Raw genomic sequence first — 18,821 nt, forward strand, 5'->3', positions numbered from 1 at the left:
ATTCACCCCTTCCCGGGTATTTATCGTCTGACTCCACATTACTCGCAGTATTCGCATAATTTAACGTTAAATATCAACTTTTCACCATTCATTTTTATTGGGACTGACATGGAACTTTTTCAGTCCCACTTTTCACGCCCACTTTAATGCATGCGACTTCTCAGTAGCAACTCTGATACTGCTCAATAACCAAGAGGTCGCGGGTTCGAATCCCACCTGTATCCATGGCAATAATGCTAAGTGATTACATGCTAATCCTCTGACTATCATATCAGGAAATGAATTATAATTTCAGCATCAGATGTCACTTTTTAAACCTGGAGAACCCAAGAACCCTTTTCTTCTTTGGAAAATTATGAATTATACATTAAATGACTGCTGTAAGTTCACTGAACACCAAAATATATGGGTTTTTTTTTTTAACCCTTGTTTTTTAACTAGCTCAGAGTTGCTAATTTATCAAAATTTATATATAAAACGTACTCCTAGGCATTCTGCAACATGATATGAAATAGATTAACAAAAAAAACACAATTTTACCATCTGATGGTTTGCTGAGAAGATGGTTTTGTTTGGATTGATTTCCAGCTCAACAAAAACAGCATGTTGCCAGCCATCTTGTCACCACCACTCTGGCTCATGTAAGTGCAATATTCATCCACTAGATGGCCCCATGCAGGGGTCAGAAGTGGCACTCTGGACTTTTGAAGTTAAATTTGTAAAAAAAAAAAAATTGTTATTTGAGTAGCAGAATTTATAGGGGCCAAATTTGACCCAGTGGGTTCTCCAGGGTTTTAATATAAATTTAAAAAAAGTTAGGTCAGTGGTTAGATTATTTGCCTGCCACACGGAGGAGCAGGATTCAACCCCTGCTAGAAACAACTCTTTTGTAGAAATGCAATATTGAATACTAACCATTGTCAAATGACTTCACACCCATTACTTTTGATGTCATTCTTCATGATTAAGTTTTGTCATTTTCACTTAATTAAGAATTAGGCTTAGCATTCAGCTATTAGCATTCAGCTTTCAGCATTCAGCTTTCAGCATTCCCACGCAATTTCTCCAGTTATTGCACTTAGTCTAAGTTCGAAAATGTAGTCACGGTCTCACCTCCTGAATGGTGTTGTCAGGACACAACAGGGCAGAAGAAGGTTGAATGCTGCATATCTCCTCTAGACGTCCATCAACTTTCTAAGCAGGGACCAAAACATGAAATTTAAAATGAACTATTTTAGACTTATTACCAGTTTTTTTTCTTACAATTGCGAGGACGAGACTAACGTTGACGTGTCCCTGAAGTCAAATCGCAACATCCCCATTCAAAGGAAAAAATATTTACTGGCTTTTTCTGCATGTGTCAAAGCACTCACATCGTTGAACTGTCACTTTCTAATGAAAGCCTAACTTTTTCGTTTGATGTTTAAAAAGCCCCCATGTCACGTTTTTTTTTTTTTTTTTTTTTTACAGTGGAACCTATCCTCAGCCAGTCGCTAAAAGAACTCAATTGTTGCTTTCGACTATTTCTGTAACGCCAAATGTCACACGATAGCACCAAAGCAAGTAATTGTGGTGTCAAGGAAGCACGTTGAAGTGATTCATCTGACACGAGTGTTGTGTCGTTCACGTACGTTTCCTTAAAAACCCCCGAATCTTTTCAGTGAACGTGAGTGAACGGATCACTTCCTGAAGTGAGCAGTTTTTTTTCTCAGTTCATTTAAGCTCAACCACGCTCATATCGTCAATCTTCGCGAACGACCAATCAGCCGCCAGCGTCAGACACGGGCGAACGTACTCCCTTGCTATTGGCGTTAGCCAACGCGGATCAGCGAGTGAACGAGTCTGTATGTGAACGTGTTGCCAATTACGGTTCAGGATTGATTCAGTGAGTGAACGTACTTTTGTTTTTGTTGGAAACACACTCATGACAACAAATATAGCAACATAACATTATCTGCGTGTTTTTTGTTTTTGTTTTTTACGTCCGTGCCGTTTGGGGAAGAGGGGCGGTGGTGGGGTTGCGGTGGGCGGGTTGCGTACACGAACAATTCGATGAACGAATCTTTTGAACGGTTCTTTTTAACTCATTCACTGCCATTGACGGCTATAGACGTCAAAAATGTATTTGAAATATTTCTATTAGTTTAACACCTTTTTTAAAAAAAAACTTTTGTTAACAATAGAATGAAAACCTAAATAGTTTTTATTGTACATTTAGAACAGATGTAAAATTTGTGATTAATTGTGAGTTAACCAGTGAAGTCATGTGACCTCTAGGTTACAAGACGACCACTCTACCACTGAGCCAAGCCGCTCCCAAGATGCATTTGAAATGATATAAAACTATTTTGAGATCATAGTTCGTACTTTTGAGCAGTTAATATCGGCAACGCTAAACATTTTTAGTGAACTACTCGCAGTTCTTCACCATTCAAGCCCTGCGTTTGGTTGGGTGCTCACGGTCACCGATTTCTTGCTATGACACGGCGGGATGTATTAATCATCAATGCGGTGCTCAGCTTGTATCTTTTTGGCAAGAATCTTTCAGCACGCACATGCCAATTGTGAGTGACTGTGTGCTTTTAAATTGAATTACCCATCAAAGCTTTTTGGTTCAATTCAGCTCATTTTGCCTCGGCTCGCTCTTATTGTGTTGAGTGTGTGTGGTCTTGTTTTTGTTACATAGTGGGGGCCAACATTTCGGGATTTCAAAGAGATGTGGGGCCCACCCGTCCATTTTGCTGGGCCCCACAAGTTTAGACCTCTTTTTGAGGGTCAAGACTTGGTTTTAGAGTTTAGGTTTGAATTGGGTTATGGTTGAGCTTAGGGTATTTTTGATGGTTGGGGTTAGGGGAAGGGGCTAGGAAATGCATGATGTCAATGAGATGGCCCCACAAAGATAGTAAAACAAAGCAGTGTGTGTGTGTGTGTGTACTTTTACCTGGGAAGTGCCACACTGACGAAGGAATGTCAGAAGGTCTGATCGCATGACAAAACCCAACAATATTTCCGCCTCTTCATGGGAGAAAAGAGCACATCCATGTGAAAAAGAGTTGAAATAAAAAAAAGGCTATTTATTTCTTAGTACTTACCCCGAATGTTAAGTAATTCCGTTAAAAAAGGTAATTAGTTATAGTTGCCAGTAGCTTTCCTCGTAAAATAATTCAATTAGTAACTGAATTACTCCTTCATAAATGTAATTAGTTACTAGGGAAATTAGTTGTTGCATTACTTAAATTTAAAAAAAAAAAAAGGCAAATAATTCAGACTTTCCCATATATTTAATTTATTTTATTTGTTTGCATTTCGAATTTGCTTATTCCAGGTGCACTGTACTTCATTTCACCTAATGTTTAGTGGACAACCTAACCAAAACTGGTAGACATCTGTAGGAACTAATTCTAGTAATTTCTGTACTACATACAGTATTACAACTTTCAAAAATAAGAAGTGCTTTTAACTCAATGTAGTGTAAAATCCAATAAAAACTGTCACACATCTTCCGAGCAATTGCTACCTACTATACTTGCAAGTATTTATTTCAACATATTAATAAAACGAGTACTTTAAGTCTATCTACCATCGACATATCTCGCATAGCTAGCTAGCAAACAAGCAAGCTAGCAATCAACAGTCAACAAACACATCATTTCAGATTATTGAGATACTTTTTTTGTGCATGAGCGTTAGTAGCTTCTTTCGAACTATGATGTGTGTGGAGAAGGAGCACTATTTTGCACGTGTGTGTCTGCCCACCATGTGAGTCCACCACAGGGATTTGCGTCTCGCTGCTGCTTTTGTTGACAACATGTCGGACCTCCTCCGGGCCAGCCGCTTTCTGCAGCTGCACTCGTGTCGCTCCCAAAACGTGTCCCACCTGCTTGGAGAGAAACCTGTCGAAGAAAAGACACCTTGTCTTCAAAGCAGCTTCCGGTCAATGGCAAATGCTCTCTCGTCACGAATTTGTCGTCGCAATTCTGTGAAGATTTAGGCTGTTGCAGAAGACGGAATTAGATTTGCTTCCACTTTTGTTGTATTCAGGTTTGGATACAAAACGGATGAGATGCGATCGCAGTTTGATAGTGGTGGGAAATACAAATACCTGTACTTTGTCACTGCTTCCTTCCTTCCTTTCTTTCTTTCTTTCTTATTCCTTCCTTCCTTTCTCCATTCCTTCCTTCCTTTCCTCCCTCCCTTTCTTCCCTCCCTCCATCCCTCCTTCCTTCTCCCTCCCTTTTTTAGTCTTTTGGTGGTGGGAAATACAACTACCTGTACTTTGTCACTGCTTCCTTCCTTCCTTCCTTTCTTTCTTTCTTCTTCCTTCCTTCCTTTCTTCATTCCTTCCTTCCTTCCTTCCTTTCCTCCCTCCCTTTTTTCCCTGCCTCCCTCCCTCCCTCCCTCCCTTCCTTCTCCCTCCCTTTTTTAGTCTTTTGGTGGTGGGAAATACAAATACCTGTACTTTGTCACTGCTTCCTTCCTTCCTTCCTTCCTTTCTTTCTTCTTCCTTCCTTTCTTCATTCCTTCCTTCCTTTCCTCCCTCCCTCCCTTTCTTCCCTCCCTTCCTTCTCCCTCCCTTTTTTAGTCTTTTGGTGGTGGGAAATACAAATACCTGTACTTTGTCACTGCTTCCTTCCTTCCTTCCTTTCTTTCTTTCTTCTTCCTTCCTTTCTTCATTCCTTCCTTCCTTTCCTCCCTCCCTTTCTTCCCTCCCTTCCTTCTCCCTCCCTTTTTTAGTCTTTTGGTGGTGGGAAACACAAATACCTGTACTTTGTCACTGCTTCCTTCCTTCCTTTCTTTCTTTCTTCTTCCTTCCTTCCTTTCTTCATTCCTTCCTTCCTTCCTTTCCTCCCTCCCTTTCTTCCCTCCCTCCTTCCTTCTCCCTCCCTTTTTAGTCTTTTGGTGGTGGGAAATACAAATACCTGTACTTTGTCACTGCTTCCTTCCTTCCTTTTTTTCTTTCTTCTTCCTTCCTTCCTTTCTTCATTCCTTCCTTCCTTTCCTCCCTCCCTTTCTTCCCTCCCTTCCTTCTCCCTCCCTTTTTTAGTCTTTTGGTGGTGGGAAATACAAATACCTGTACTTTGTCACTGCTTCCTTCCTTCCTTTCTTTCTTTCTTCCTTTCTTCATTCTTTCCTTCCTTCCTTTCCTCCCTCCTTCCCTTCCTTTCCTTTCCTCCCTCCCTCCTTCCCTCCCTTTCCTCCCTCCTTCCCTCCCTTCCTTCTCCCTCCCTTTTTTTTAGTCTTGATTTCCAAATAGTTCAAGAGAGACCAAATGAAGTTCCAAAGTTGAACAAATCAGACAACTATGGCACAGCACTGTGTTTTTTCTCCCAACCAATAATGTTTTTTACTGGTTAGGGGGTACTTGGCCGAAAAAATATTTCACAGGGGGGCACATCACAAAAAAAAAAAAAGGTTGAGAACCACTGGTCTACATGATTTCACAGAAGAAAATCCCCAATTGTACTGCAGATGAATTTGATACTGTTGGTATACCCGGGGCGTGCCATGGCGAGAGAGGGCATGTGTGGCAGCCTCTTGCTGATGGAGACGGCGTCATAGAAAGATGGGCGGTTGCCAGACCGAGCGACGCCATTGGCCAGCAGAGTGGCGAGGAGGACGGGAACCACATGGCTGAATTGACCGGTTAACTCCAAGGCCAAGAGGGCCGGCGATAAAGTGTGCGTCACAGCCCCGGAGAATGCTGCTGCACCTGCGCAACAACAACAACAACTTCACACATAAGGTCGAATCGTGTACAGTGGTCATATCACAAGTCCCCCTTTCTCATTGAATTGAATGGAAATGTCAATTTTTTTACTCTTAATGTAGGGGATTGTTGAATTATAGATAGATAGAAGTAGTGCTACACATTACTATTCATACACAGTACTACAGTAATGTCATGTGATGATTTTTTTTATTGTATTGTACATCCTGAATTATCTGATGTATTGTAACTTGATAAACACTATAACATGCATTGTTTATTTGTCTGTTTGTTTATTTTTACCAGCAAGTGCATATCCCCCAGGATTGATAGAAGACCATTCCTGTGGACTGGAGGAAACGTAAAGTATTCCTTCTGCAAGCAAACGGCCCAAGGCCGCCCCTAGAAAGAAAAAAACAAAACAGAAAAGAAACAAAAATCTGTATTAGCAAACACAATTTCTCCACAAAATGATCAAACTTGCTAAAGTAGGAAACTGCAGCACTCTCTCTGGCTATCTTGTTTCTTTTTCCCATGACAGTTTATATTCCAAAAACCAATACTGAATATAAATGCCTACATACTCCTGTTTAAATGCATTTTTTTATGTATAAAAATTGAGACCAAGTTTAATAATTTCAAAACGTTTTCTATCATTAATGTTTCGTAAAAAGAAAAGAATAGTCCCAAGATGAAAATGACATTGTGTGAAGTGGAAATCTTATTATTTTTATATCTATGTTAGCTTAGGTAGTTTTACTAATAGGGGTGTTCCAAAAAATCGATTCTTATAAGAATCAGGATTCTCATTTAGTACGATTCAGAATCGATTTCAAATGTCCCAAAATTGATTTTATTTAAATTATTTTACACTGTCTTCCCTTTGTTTGTGTGTGCCTTTATTGGGAGTGCTGTTCATGTTGTACCCAATTTGGCCACTTAGGGGCAGTGTGGTTCCACGCGGTCTGATACACTGTTAAGTTGTAGCCACATTAGAGAGTAGAAGGAAAAAGTCACGATCAAGTTATTCCAATAAAAGTAGTTTTTTTTTTCTCAGTGTGGAACCGTTCCAGTGCCGCGAGTAGAGCATTAGTTAGCATTAGCGAGTCAGACTGGAATAGATCATTACGATTCCTTGAACGTCTATAAATTGAAGCAAAAATCATTGTCAATCAAATCATTTTGAATAAAAAAAAAATCGTTCCTAATCGAAAATCGATTCTGAATCGAATCGTGTATCCAAAAAATAAAATCGAATTGAATCGTGAGACATTCAAAGATTCCCACTCCTATTTACTTATATGATATTCTGTATGTTTTCTTTCCTTTGGTATACAATTTACAACAAATCAAAATTACTGCTCTGTATTAAGTATATTGTGCTATTGGGTAGGTCAGGGCTATGAGTGGCCATTGCAAAATCCAATGGGTTCACAAACAATTTTAAAAAAGACCATTATTACCATCTTGTTTCAATGTTTCAATGACAGAAAGACAATTTTCCCTCCCTCACTCACCATAAATGAAGACTGGCATGAAGTACCCGGCGGGCAGAGGCAGAGTGCAGGCGAGCACCGACATCCACAGCTGAGAAACAACAACATAAGCGCAACTCTCTTCACAGGCCTCACAAATCCAATTTCATTTGGCTGCATTCATACTGCAGCATCAATTTGAGCCAAATAATAGACGTTGAGAAGTAAAAGGGCTTATTATGGACAGACTGAAAAGAGGGAAAATACATTTTGTTATAAGTAAAAGGACAAAAATAAAGATGTGAAATAAGAAAAATTTAGGATATCAAAAGAATAAAATTACAAGCATAAACTGTGTTAAGATGAGAACTCGAGCTTTTATCAAGTTACATTTTCAAAGAAACTTTACAAACACTCAAAATTTACTCCTGTGGGAAAGAGCTGAATGTATTGCCTTTGCTTTTCGATTTAATGTTTGTTTTTCTCAGTATCTCACAATACCCAAGAAGAAAACTATCAGTGCTCTCTTTAGCTTAGTGGTTGTTAACCTTTGTTGGAGGTACTGAATATGCGCATTCACCAAACCCTTCATTATTTATTTATTTTCTACCAAATTCAGGTATTGGGTTTACTGGTGAACAAAATGAACAGGAAGATTAGCCTTTTCATCACACCTTGCTCTCTTCACCTTAAATTCCAAAAGCGTAATGTTCTTGTCTTCCCCATCTCCATGCAGCTTAAGGAAGTGTTCCTTTAGTTTTCTAGATAGCTAGTTGTGCTGGACTACACTTGCTCAACTTGGCATTGCAAATCATGCGGTTAGGACGATGACTCCCATCATTCAACTCAACAACAACCACCGCTGTTTTCCCCCGAGCCAGCACATACAATGAAAATAGCAAAGGCCCCAGAATTGAACCCTGTGGAACACCATAAGTCCCCGGTATACATGCGAATCCATACTGCACATATTCATCCGACTACTTTCATTTTTCTCTCTCTCGACAGTTAGCATGAAAGGTCTACAATAATAAATAAGGATAAAAAATAATAATAAAATAAATAACGATAAGGATAATAATGACCGCACCAAATTCCCTGCAGCACAGATAGGACAAACAAGGTAGCGTGATCACCTGGGGCATGTCATTACACCCAAGACTGACTCGATTCGATAGAACCCTGCCAATTAAGAGCCAGTAATTTAGCTCCAATAAGCCTTGTTTTCTGGAAGGCAAGTCCTGATAATGAGTGTGGCTTGTTTTGTGAGGAAATGGTTTTGGCCAAAAAAGGCAGTAAATAATTATAGTCAACAGTCAACAGTATTATTAGAGCCTGAGTATGGAGGTCTCGGGACCTAATTGAAATGGAAATTCCGCCAACCAAATTTTTGAACCTGCTGGCAAGAGATTTCTATCTGCTTTCACAAAAAAAAAAATCCTTTCAGTCGCCTCAAAGGTTGAAGCGTTAATCTTTAATTTAAACGGCTCATTGTCCTATGAAAATGTCAGCCGCTTGCTGCATGATATTAGGGCTAAATTGATCTCCAATAGTACATGTAGTCCTTCATTTGTACCTTCATGAGCAGAAAGACAGTCAGAGACGGGAAGACGGCATACTGGGACGAGCCCCACTCTGTCTCCGGCTGCCCGGAGGCATTGTGGGATTGAGACGTCCACGGTGTGTTTTCCAGTAATGAGGTCAGCAGCTGCTTCATGGTAAACTGAATTGAACAGAAAAGAAGAAGGCGGTGTCATTATTCTTTTAAAGAAGAAAAAAAAAGAAGAGAATATTACAGTTGTGGATAAAAGCTGTAGTAACATCTCAGGGCTAGTGTTTCCCTTTATTTATTTATTTATTTATTTTGAGTATTTTCCTAATGAAGACCTACCTTGGAAGCCATGTGTTGACCCACAAAGTCAGGGAAGGTGAGAGATGCCAAGAAGAAGGCGACTATGGCAGAGTACAGTGCTTTCCTACACAGACAATCAACACCGTCATTTCACTTCTTTTTGTTCATCGTGGCATTTTTCTTTTTTTTTTTTTTTTTTGCATTTTGGTTGTCGCTACCAGTGAGATGGGGCTTATTGCAATTTGAGCGAGTGTACAACCAGGACTGCTGGCCAGCCAATGACAGAGCACATACAGTATAGACAAGCAACCATTCACACTATATTGCTCTTATTTTTCATCGAGTAATGGCTTTGTCATTGTGTGTGTGTGTGTGTGTGTGTGTGTGTGTGTGCTCACTCTGTTTTCAGCATGTTAATGAGGACGGCGTTTGTGGTGATGAGATGCAACATGAGGCGATGCAGGGAGAGGTACAAGCAGCTCACAGCTCCACACAGCAGCCTGTTTTCAGCATGGACACACACACACACACACACACACACATACACACACACACACGAGTCATTAGCAGCCAAAATGAGGCTAATTGGAAGAACAACACGAGAGCTCAGAGTTTCCACATGGCCTAATGTGAATATGAATCAGTCACGGGGAACAGAATTAAATTGGTCGTGATGAGTCAAGAGTCAGAGGAGTCGGCTCACCCCAGCAGAGCAAAGAGCAGAATCTCCGATGGCAGGAAAGGTAAGGCCGTGGGGAAATTGGTTTGAAACAACACCTGAAGAGTCTCTGGGTGGGGGACAAAATAAATCAAGTCTTTTTTTCATTGACGTTTTTATTGAAATCTCAACCTGAAGGTCTTCCTGATGTAAATTGCATTAAAAGGCATTTCTTGTTCAGAACTTTTTTTTTTTTGTCAGCCATTTAAATACTGGAGAATTATTCAACCTAAAACAATTATTGGGCTTCTGCATACAATCCTTGCATGTGTTTATGCTTACTTCATTTTTTTTTCTTTTTTTTTCTTTTCGGGGAGAGCTCAGTATTGATCATTTGACATGTCATCATCATTGTTCTCCCTTTTTTTAAAATTTTTTTTTATTATTATTATTATTATTTTTTGGTATATGTGTGTGTGTGTGTGTGTGTGTGCGCGTGCGTGCGTGTAAAAAAAAAAAAAAAAACGAATTCCCATACCGTTCACCTAAACCGAACACTTCAAAATCCAGCCAGAGTCGTGGGGCCGCCAGGAGACCCGAAGAGGGACCAAAGAAAAGAAAGAAAAGCGAAGCCCAGCACCGACCAGACACCACCCACCAGGCCACCAACCAGAGTCCTTCGCCAACCCCAGAGACATCTAAATTCCAACAAATCAGGGAGACCTCAAGGGCCCAAAGGAGAAACTGAGGAAAGGTAGAAAGGACAGACGAAGCAGAGTGAGATCCACAGACACCCGCCTCCACCGAATCAATGACCTGAGGGAGAAACAAATTGTGTCTGAGTTTCGATAGATGCTGGTGTGGTGGATCTGGCATGCATGAAAATCTCCACCAAAGAGGGGAGCCGTCGACCCCCGCCAGGACAGAGCAAGCGCAACACCTCAGGGCCCCCCAGGCCGCGGCAGCGCCAAAGGACGACCCCCCGTTTATGCTTACTTCAAACTGACATGCCGAGTTAAAATATCTGAAATCGGACGGAATTTCGATGCCGTTTCGTCGTCTCTATAAATAGCTTTCCCGGAAGCTTTTGAAACATATTGATTTCTGCCATCTAAGCTTAGAAGAGCATTAAAAAGGTTCTGTCGCTGATGTTGAGCGATAAGACTCAGTAAGAGTCCTGTTGGTCCTCGCAGTGAAAAGTGCCTTGAGGAAATCAATAACGGTGCAAACTGAATGCTATAAGTTGTATGTACCCCTGACAAAAGGACTTCATTAAAAGTGAAAAATGGTCGGCTCAGGTTGACTTGCAACAATCCTGAAACATAGTAGCTTAAATACAAGAGGAACATGTTGTCCTTTTGTAACTTAGTTATTAGTATTACAGTACAGCAGTTGAGAAGCTTGATGGTGACCATCAATTCTAAATTTGAAAGTAAAATACAGAAATGGTCATGTTAAAACCGATGCTCTGATAAAATAATTTGCCTTGAAAGGAATATATCTTATAAACGCATTTGTGTCCGTATCATTTGTGTATGTATCACTTTTGAAAGTGGGCTCCAGAGCGGAAAGATTTCAAAATGCACCCCGTACGCGTCCGTCTGACGTAATGGTCGCGGCTCGATGACGACGCATTGACGCAGTTTGACGACGTGTGCGCCAATTCTCGCGTGACTGCGCGCGAGCCGTCAGACCATCAACAACAATGGCGGATAGCCGCGTTGTAGTCGTTTTGCGCTGCATCCTTAGCTTTCTTATGCTTTTGCAGCAAGATATTTTGCTTCTTTATTCCCACGTTCAACAAGCTATGTTGTACTTGAATCACCCGCCATTGTCACTTCTCCTGTGTTCGTCTTTTTCATGTTGTTTTGATACATTTTTTGTTCGTCTTCTTTGCTGATTCTTCTTCTACGCTTTCCGTTAACTCCCTGTGGCTGCGCTACAGCGCCACTCCAGACTTGGCGTAGACATTACAGCCGTTAAACGTCCTCAGCGTCTTCTTTTGGACACACGCAAGTTTTGCTTCTGTGTGTACGAGATTTGTTTGAGGAACGAAACCGGCTTTGCTTCCGTCTGGACGGGGCCTATAAATACACCAACACTAATTACTTGACAAGACACACCTGGGGAAGAAACAAGTGGCTGAGGGCACTGGTTGGTCGACCACACGGGGAGGGGAAGACACACACAGGCGGACTCGGTTACACATAACGAGACGAGGGGAAAGACAAGGAACACAAAACAAAACACTGATCCCGTAGACAACCGACAACAAGAACACCCAAAATCAAACATAACAATTTGTTTCCATCGTGTGTCAAGATTTGTCAACCGTGCTTTACCTTCGTCTCCACTCCACACTGACAACAAGCGGAAGGTCAACGCACCGCAGGCTACTGAGAAGAAAGATGGCAAGTAGTTCCGCATGGCGAAATGAGAGGACATGACCTCCATGCTGAAGAGCACACCTACAAGGATGGACAAGGAGAAAACAACAAGAAAACACACAATGGAATGACCTTTCCTAGCCTCATTAGCTTAGCATTTGCTAATAACTAGAACTAACAACAACATAGCATTAATTGACAAGTAATACAATTACCGGTACATTGCTTGGAGCAGACAAAAGATGTTCCTGTTAATTTTTAAGGATTTAAAACATTATTTTTTTTTTCAACATATAGTTTTATCAAAAGCCTGCATTTATTTGCGTTATATATCGCTGTCATCAAGCCAAGACTTTGTACTTCCAAACAGTCCATTTTCAGGGGAACCCCAAAAACGTTTGTTCATCCATTAACATTACATCAGCAGAGAGAGCAAGCCGTTTTCAACACATTAGATTGGTGATAGATTTGAAAAATAAATAAATAAATAAATACACAACACCCACCCCAACTAACACATACAGTTGGGGCCCATATGGGCACCACTTGGTCTAGTTGGGGTTTTGGCTGGGCTTAGAATGGGCTTTGTTATTGGGCCCCACTTGGGCAGTAGGTGGGCGGTAGATGGGTGAAATTAACCCTGCCTTCACGTGCTATGGGAAAGATGGACCTGGAGTTCCGTTCATGTGCTTTTGTTGTTATGGCAAAAAAATATACATAGCAGCTGATGTACTCTTTTGCTCGTAAAACCGAACAATTGTGGCAAATAATGAGTTGTAAAGAACAGGACATTGAATTGTGTATGCTACGTAATTGTGTAGATTCTAAAACAACCTGCTAGCAGACGACAACGCCCTTATAAGTGTTAATATTTTTTTCCATTCACAAATCCTTTGGCGCTCTCCGCCATGTTAAAACTTGAAAGGTTCTCTCAGCTGGGAGACTCGGGTATCAAAATTAATTCCCAGTTGTCCAGTGGAAAATACGACACGAGGAGGCTCTGGCTGGGCTTCACTCCAAAATATTCAAATTTTGTACAGTAACAGAATGCACGACATTATTATTATTGACACCTTCTTAAAATAATCGCCCAAGTTTTTTTTCTCCAGATTTTTCTGGAAACGCAAAAAATTGAACCATTGCATCATAAGGAGAGGATTTAGGCAACAACAAAAAAAGCAACAAAAAAAAGACATAGGCTGTTTTTTTTAGGATGGTGACGATATGTATTATTTGGACCATTAATGGGCCATTTCATATTATTTTGATAGCACAAGATTAATATTCAAACCTAGAAGAAAGCGCTGCACAGCATTCTGAAAAGATATGGGAAACGCCTCCCCCTTCAAGCCGATTGAAGAAAGCCCAAATGGGATCCGTTCACTATCCCACATCCAACCCACATGGGTGTGTTGACATCGACACGTGTGCATTGACGAACAGATTTAGAAAAAAATATAAAATTGTTCAAATTTTGACTCATGAGGTTACGTCAAGACTTGCGGATGAGAGGATAATAGTCACGATAAGAAGATAGAGACAGCATATTGAAGGACAAAAATGGAAGCCCAATTTAGGCAGAATTGATTATGTGTCTAATGTCTTAACTTACCACTTATGGGTGCTCCGAAGCAGCTCGCGACACCGACTGCAGCGGCTACAACCAACATATCCACATCTGCTTTCTTACGGGCAACATAAAAACGATGACACAATGAGTTGATTTATTGAAAATTATATTAAACTACATAAAGTGGACAGCATGCTTCCCCTGTGTTAGGGTATCGCCATATATATATATATATATATATATATATATATATATATATATATATATATATATATATATATATATATATATATATATGTGTATATAATTTATTTGTGTTCAAATATCCAATTGCGACGATCAATGCTAACTGTTAACAAATCAATGGTATTATGATTACAAGCTAACAGGCTATTCTTCAGTCAAATGTTTTGTTGTTCAAAATACATAACGTTATTTTATGTTTAGTTTGACAGTAAAAGTTCAACTGGGAGTGGCATTGAACTACTTGAAGCCTTTTTGTTGAATTGGTCAATATTTGCCCAACTTCGGAGTGAAGTGATTTGAGCTAAATAACTAAATAAGTAAATCAATAAAATCTCCAGGTACCACTGTATTTGTATACAAACAATAAAAAGTCAGAATTGTAATAATATTTATAATAATTTTTATTATTGTTAATTGTTGTGATGCGGATAGCATTTAAAAAAAAAAAATAAATAATATATATATATATTTTTTTAACAACAACCAAAAGGCTTCTTTACAAACTGTACCTCCTTCGCGGTTTGCATCAGCGAGCAAAGTTTGCTCAGGTAGTTTGCCATCATGGTGCAAAGATGCACAAATGGACCCTGACGTTAGGAAACAAACACCTTGAATACATAACAAAGATGATTTTGAAGCCGCATGTGTAAATAAGAAGCCTCTCACCACTTTCCCCAGGAAAAGTGTGCTCCCAGCTGCCAGTGTACAAATGAGACCCAGGAACTTGGTGAACATGTTGGTGAGGGACAAGTAATGTGGCAGTTGTATGCCGCTCAGCATGGTCCTCACCTCTGGAATTCCAGAACCTGTCCAAACACCAAATTACAATATGTAGGGCTCACTCATCCGCTGAGACTTACCCATCCACTAGGGGGCATACTTACATTGTACAGTACAAGGGGGAAGCTACGCTGTGCTACTAATAAGCAGTTATACAGCATTTTTCTGGGATATTCTCTCAGTATTTATTAAAAGCATCCATAGGGATGATTTTTAGGAGTTTAATTTGGTACCAAATTAAAAATGTAACCGTAGTTTATACTTAAACTCGGACAGGGATAAATGGCTTGCACTGCCCCACTTTTTGGGGGGATCAAAATAATATAAATATAAATAAATATAATTAATAAATAAATGTAATATAAATACAAAGTCAACTGAAAAATCTATCAAATTCTTCAATTTCTTGTTCATTTTAATGTCCGGTGCCACGAAAAGTGACTAACTGACACAAAAGTAAACATGGAAAGCCTAAAAGCCCAGTGTTTTACAGTACAATGCTATAGCATAGCATAGCAAGGGTGGTCTTTTCATTTCCCCCCCATGGCTGTATAGTCTACAAAAGGGGGTCATCAACCTCTATCAAACTGACAGCTACTTCCTGGCTACTTATTAACTAATTTGCTCCCAAAAACGTATTAATATGTTCAATTTTAAATGTTTTAAGTGTCCCAAAAAGGTATTTATAAGTTTTTTTTAATGCTAGAGCATTGATGCAGCCTCTCGACTGCAAAGAACAGTTGAAGAAATTGTAGTTATTACACAAACGGCCAGCAGGTGGCAGCAGAGCAAAATGTTGAAATCTCATTACTCACATTTCTAAATGAATAATGATTAAAGTTAGCTATATTTTAATGCTAATCGCTGCAAAACGGAAACGGATAGAAATATACATTTTTCCTGATGAAAGAAAAGACTCTAATCTTTCTTTTGGTAGGTTCCATGTTTTTATAGCAATAGAACACTTTTACAAAAAAAAATGTAAAAGTAAAAAAAAAAAAAAAAAAAAAGCAATAGAACACAATATTCTGTGGGCCTTGCAAAATTTGTCAAAATCCAGTAAAACAGCCGGGAGTGAAGGGGATTGCTTCTGTGAAAATGTCTGAGAGTGAATGAGTTAATGGCAAGCACTAGCTGTTTGATAGTGATACACACTTTTTAAATAATAGATTTTCTCAAATTACCTTTAATTATATAAAATTTAAAAAAAATTATATTCATCTGTGTGAGACACTGATTATGTTAATGATTTCCCACAGTAATTATGATACTCCCCTCTTCATTTTCTTCAAATATGTTGTGTTGTTTGTATCTATGTGTATACTAATGAATGATTTAGGTTAATAATTAGCAACACAAAGGTCAGTAAGTCTACCTAAACGTAAATTGTGTGTTTCACCTTAAGTTTATGGTGCGTATGGCATCCCTGTGCGCTTTGAAAGGTGACTTGAAATAGATTGTGATGTACCTGTGCAGTGGCAGACACACCTGTGGAGAAAGGGCAGATGTTGTGGCAGAGTGAAGCTGAGATGGCGCAGAGGCATGCTGGGTAAAGAGTCCAGCAGAAGAACTGCAGCAGACTGTTGCCCTCCAGCTGGCCGTAAAGCCACCGGTGAGCTACGAGTACACACACACACACACACACACACACACTCCATCATACACACTCATGCTTGATATGAAAAAATGATTCCTGCTAAACGTTGCTGAAACACATAAGGTCATAATCTCCATGCGTGTTTGTATACCTGTCAGGAGCTTGCTTACACTCAGGTCCATAAGAAAGCTGAGAAGTGCACTCAACATTCCAAGAGCAGCACAGAGGTACCATTCCATCCCGCACACTCTTTCCAGACAACATGTTAGCTTCAAAAGGCAACCTGTGGCATTAAAATGGGTACGAATTTAAGTCTGTAAATAAAATACGAGTATAATAGCTTTGATTATCATTACCCAAAGTGATGTAATGTACTAACTAGTAATGTACTAAATAGACAATGCTTTGCACCCTTTATCGAGCATTTGTGGGGTGTCAAAATTAGTGCATTCATTTTGCTTTAATTTAAAGTTCCTTTAATGCCACAAAATTTTTTTTAATGCGGATGAATGACTGCCCCTTACTTTGAAAGCTTGCACTGGAGGGGAACACGTCCACGTCAAATTTTAGCAGTAATATAAATTCAATATTAATGCCTATATTTGTGGAGACTGCAGGTCAAGTTGCAATTTACAATTTTATAAATGTGCAGAATTTCACAAGTTACTCCATGTTAAAGATATGAATTAATATGAAAAAGAAAAATGCACTGAGCTGTCACCAAAGTCTTACAAATGAAATTATGCCATCTAGTGGCAGAAAAATGACCTCTAAACAAATCAATATCACACTAGTATTTTTACAGTACAGTACATATTTTTGATTTTATTTTATTTTAATTTGACTAAAAAATGCAGCCCATCCATCCATTTTCTTTACCGCTTGTCCTCACAAGGGTTGCGGGGGTTGCTGGAGTCTATCCCAGCTGGCTTCGGGCAGTAGGCGGGGTACACCCTGAACTGGTTGCCAGTCAATTGCAGGGCACAAAAAAATGCAGCCATATTTATATTAGTTTAACATTTTTCCCACTCTTATGTTAACGAATGAAATTATGCCATCTAGTGGCAGAAAAATGACCTCTAAACAAATCAATATCACACTAGTATTTTTACAGTACAGTACATATTTTTGATTTTATTTTATTTTAATTTGACTAAAAAATGCAGCCATATTTATATTAGTTTAACATTTTTCCCACTCTTATGTTAACGAATGAAATTATGCCATCTAGTGGCAGAAAAATGACCTCTAAACAAATCAATATCACACTAGTATTTTTACAGTACAGTACATATTTTTGATTTTATTTTATTTTAATTTGACTAAAAAATGCAGCCATATTTATATTAGTTTAACATTTTTCCCACTCTTATGTTAACGAATGAAATTATGCCATCTAGTGGCAGAAAAATGACCTCTAAACAAATCAATATCACACTAGTATTTTTACAGTACGGTACATATTTTTGATTTTATTTAATTTTAATTTGACTAAAAAATGCAGCCCATCCATCCATTTTCTTTACCGCTTGTCCTCACAAGGGTTGCGGGGGTTGCTGGAGTCTATCCCAGCTGGCTTCGGGCAGTAGGCGGGGTACACCCTGAACTGGTTGCCAGTCAATTGCAGGGCACAAAAAAATGCAGCCATATTTATATTAGTTTAACATTTTTCCCACTCTTATGTTAACGAATGAAATTATGCCATCTAGTGGCAGAAAAATGACCTCTAAACAAATCAATATCACACTAGTATTTTTACAGTACAGTACATATTTTTGATTTGATTTTATTTTAATTTGACTAAAAAATGCAGCCATATTTATATTAGTTTAACATTTTCCCACTCTTATGTTAACGAATGAAATTATGCCATCTAGTGGCAGAAAAATGACCTCTAAACAAATCAATATCACACTAGTATTTTTACAGTACAGTACATATTTTTGATTTTATTTTATTTTAATTTGACTAAAAAATGCAGCCATATTTATATTAGTTTAACATTTTTCCCACTCTTATGTTAAGAGTATGAAAACCTGGGAAAAAACATGTTATTGTCCTTTTTATTGTACATTTAGAACAGATATAAAATTTGCGATTAATCGTTCATGCGATTAATTACGATTAAAAAATGTAATCGCCTGACACCCCTAATAATAATACATTCAATGAATTGCCTTTGACAATGATTCAGAGGGATTGTGCCACGCTCGTTTTCATATGAATGAAATACAATGCCATCCACCACATGTGTAAATCCACAAAAATTGCGATACACAATCCGTGCCACAAGTTTGACCTGGTTTTAGTGTGTCTAAAATCTAGTCTACTTTTTGTCACCAAATTGCTAGATGCGCTTGGGGTGTAGCAGCAAAACCTCTGCTGGAACAACAACACCCAGTGAGGCACAGTGCAGTCCCAAACACAGTAGACTAGAATTGGCCCGGCTTTTCCACCAAGCACACAGGCTCCTGCCTACGAAAATAAGGCCCCAAATTAGCATAATTCTTTGTCAATATGTGCCTTGTGATAAATAACGACCAATCCAG

General features: G+C 39.1%; 1 protein-coding gene across 5 annotated transcripts in view; it reads right to left on the reverse strand.

Annotated features, from left to right (window-relative positions):
- clcnk (chloride channel K) overlaps window positions 1-18,821 on the reverse strand; it is a 40,104-nt gene that overhangs the window by 1,477 nt on the left and 19,806 nt on the right. For 4 of the 5 annotated variants that reach the window (XM_077575408.1, XM_077575399.1, XM_077575392.1 and 1 more), the window contains 15 exons: window positions 16,424-16,555; window positions 16,164-16,292; window positions 14,562-14,701; window positions 14,405-14,482; window positions 13,692-13,764; window positions 12,035-12,160; window positions 9,433-9,534; window positions 9,074-9,158; window positions 8,759-8,905; window positions 7,225-7,294; window positions 6,011-6,109; window positions 5,494-5,710; window positions 3,757-3,893; window positions 2,942-3,015; window positions 1,114-1,194 (listed from right to left, as the gene is read on the reverse strand). In XM_077575408.1, the coding sequence (XP_077431534.1) occupies window positions 1,114-1,194; window positions 2,942-3,015; window positions 3,757-3,893; window positions 5,494-5,710; window positions 6,011-6,109; window positions 7,225-7,294; window positions 8,759-8,905; window positions 9,074-9,158; window positions 9,433-9,534; window positions 12,035-12,160; window positions 13,692-13,764; window positions 14,405-14,482; window positions 14,562-14,701; window positions 16,164-16,292; window positions 16,424-16,536 (1,671 nt within the window). In that variant the 5' untranslated portion in view covers window positions 16,537-16,555. Of the gene's footprint in view, window positions 1-1,113; window positions 1,195-2,941; window positions 3,016-3,756; window positions 3,894-5,493; window positions 5,711-6,010; window positions 6,110-7,224; window positions 7,295-8,758; window positions 8,906-9,073; window positions 9,159-9,432; window positions 9,535-9,737; window positions 9,823-12,034; window positions 12,161-13,691; window positions 13,765-14,404; window positions 14,483-14,561; window positions 14,702-16,163; window positions 16,293-16,423; window positions 16,556-18,821 lie in introns of all 5 variants that reach the window. The other variant, XM_077575418.1, reaches the window with a different exon arrangement.

Source organism: Vanacampus margaritifer, chromosome 1 (assembly GCF_051991255.1).
Source record: "Vanacampus margaritifer isolate UIUO_Vmar chromosome 1, RoL_Vmar_1.0, whole genome shotgun sequence".
Lineage (NCBI taxonomy): Eukaryota > Metazoa > Chordata > Actinopteri > Syngnathiformes > Syngnathidae > Vanacampus > Vanacampus margaritifer.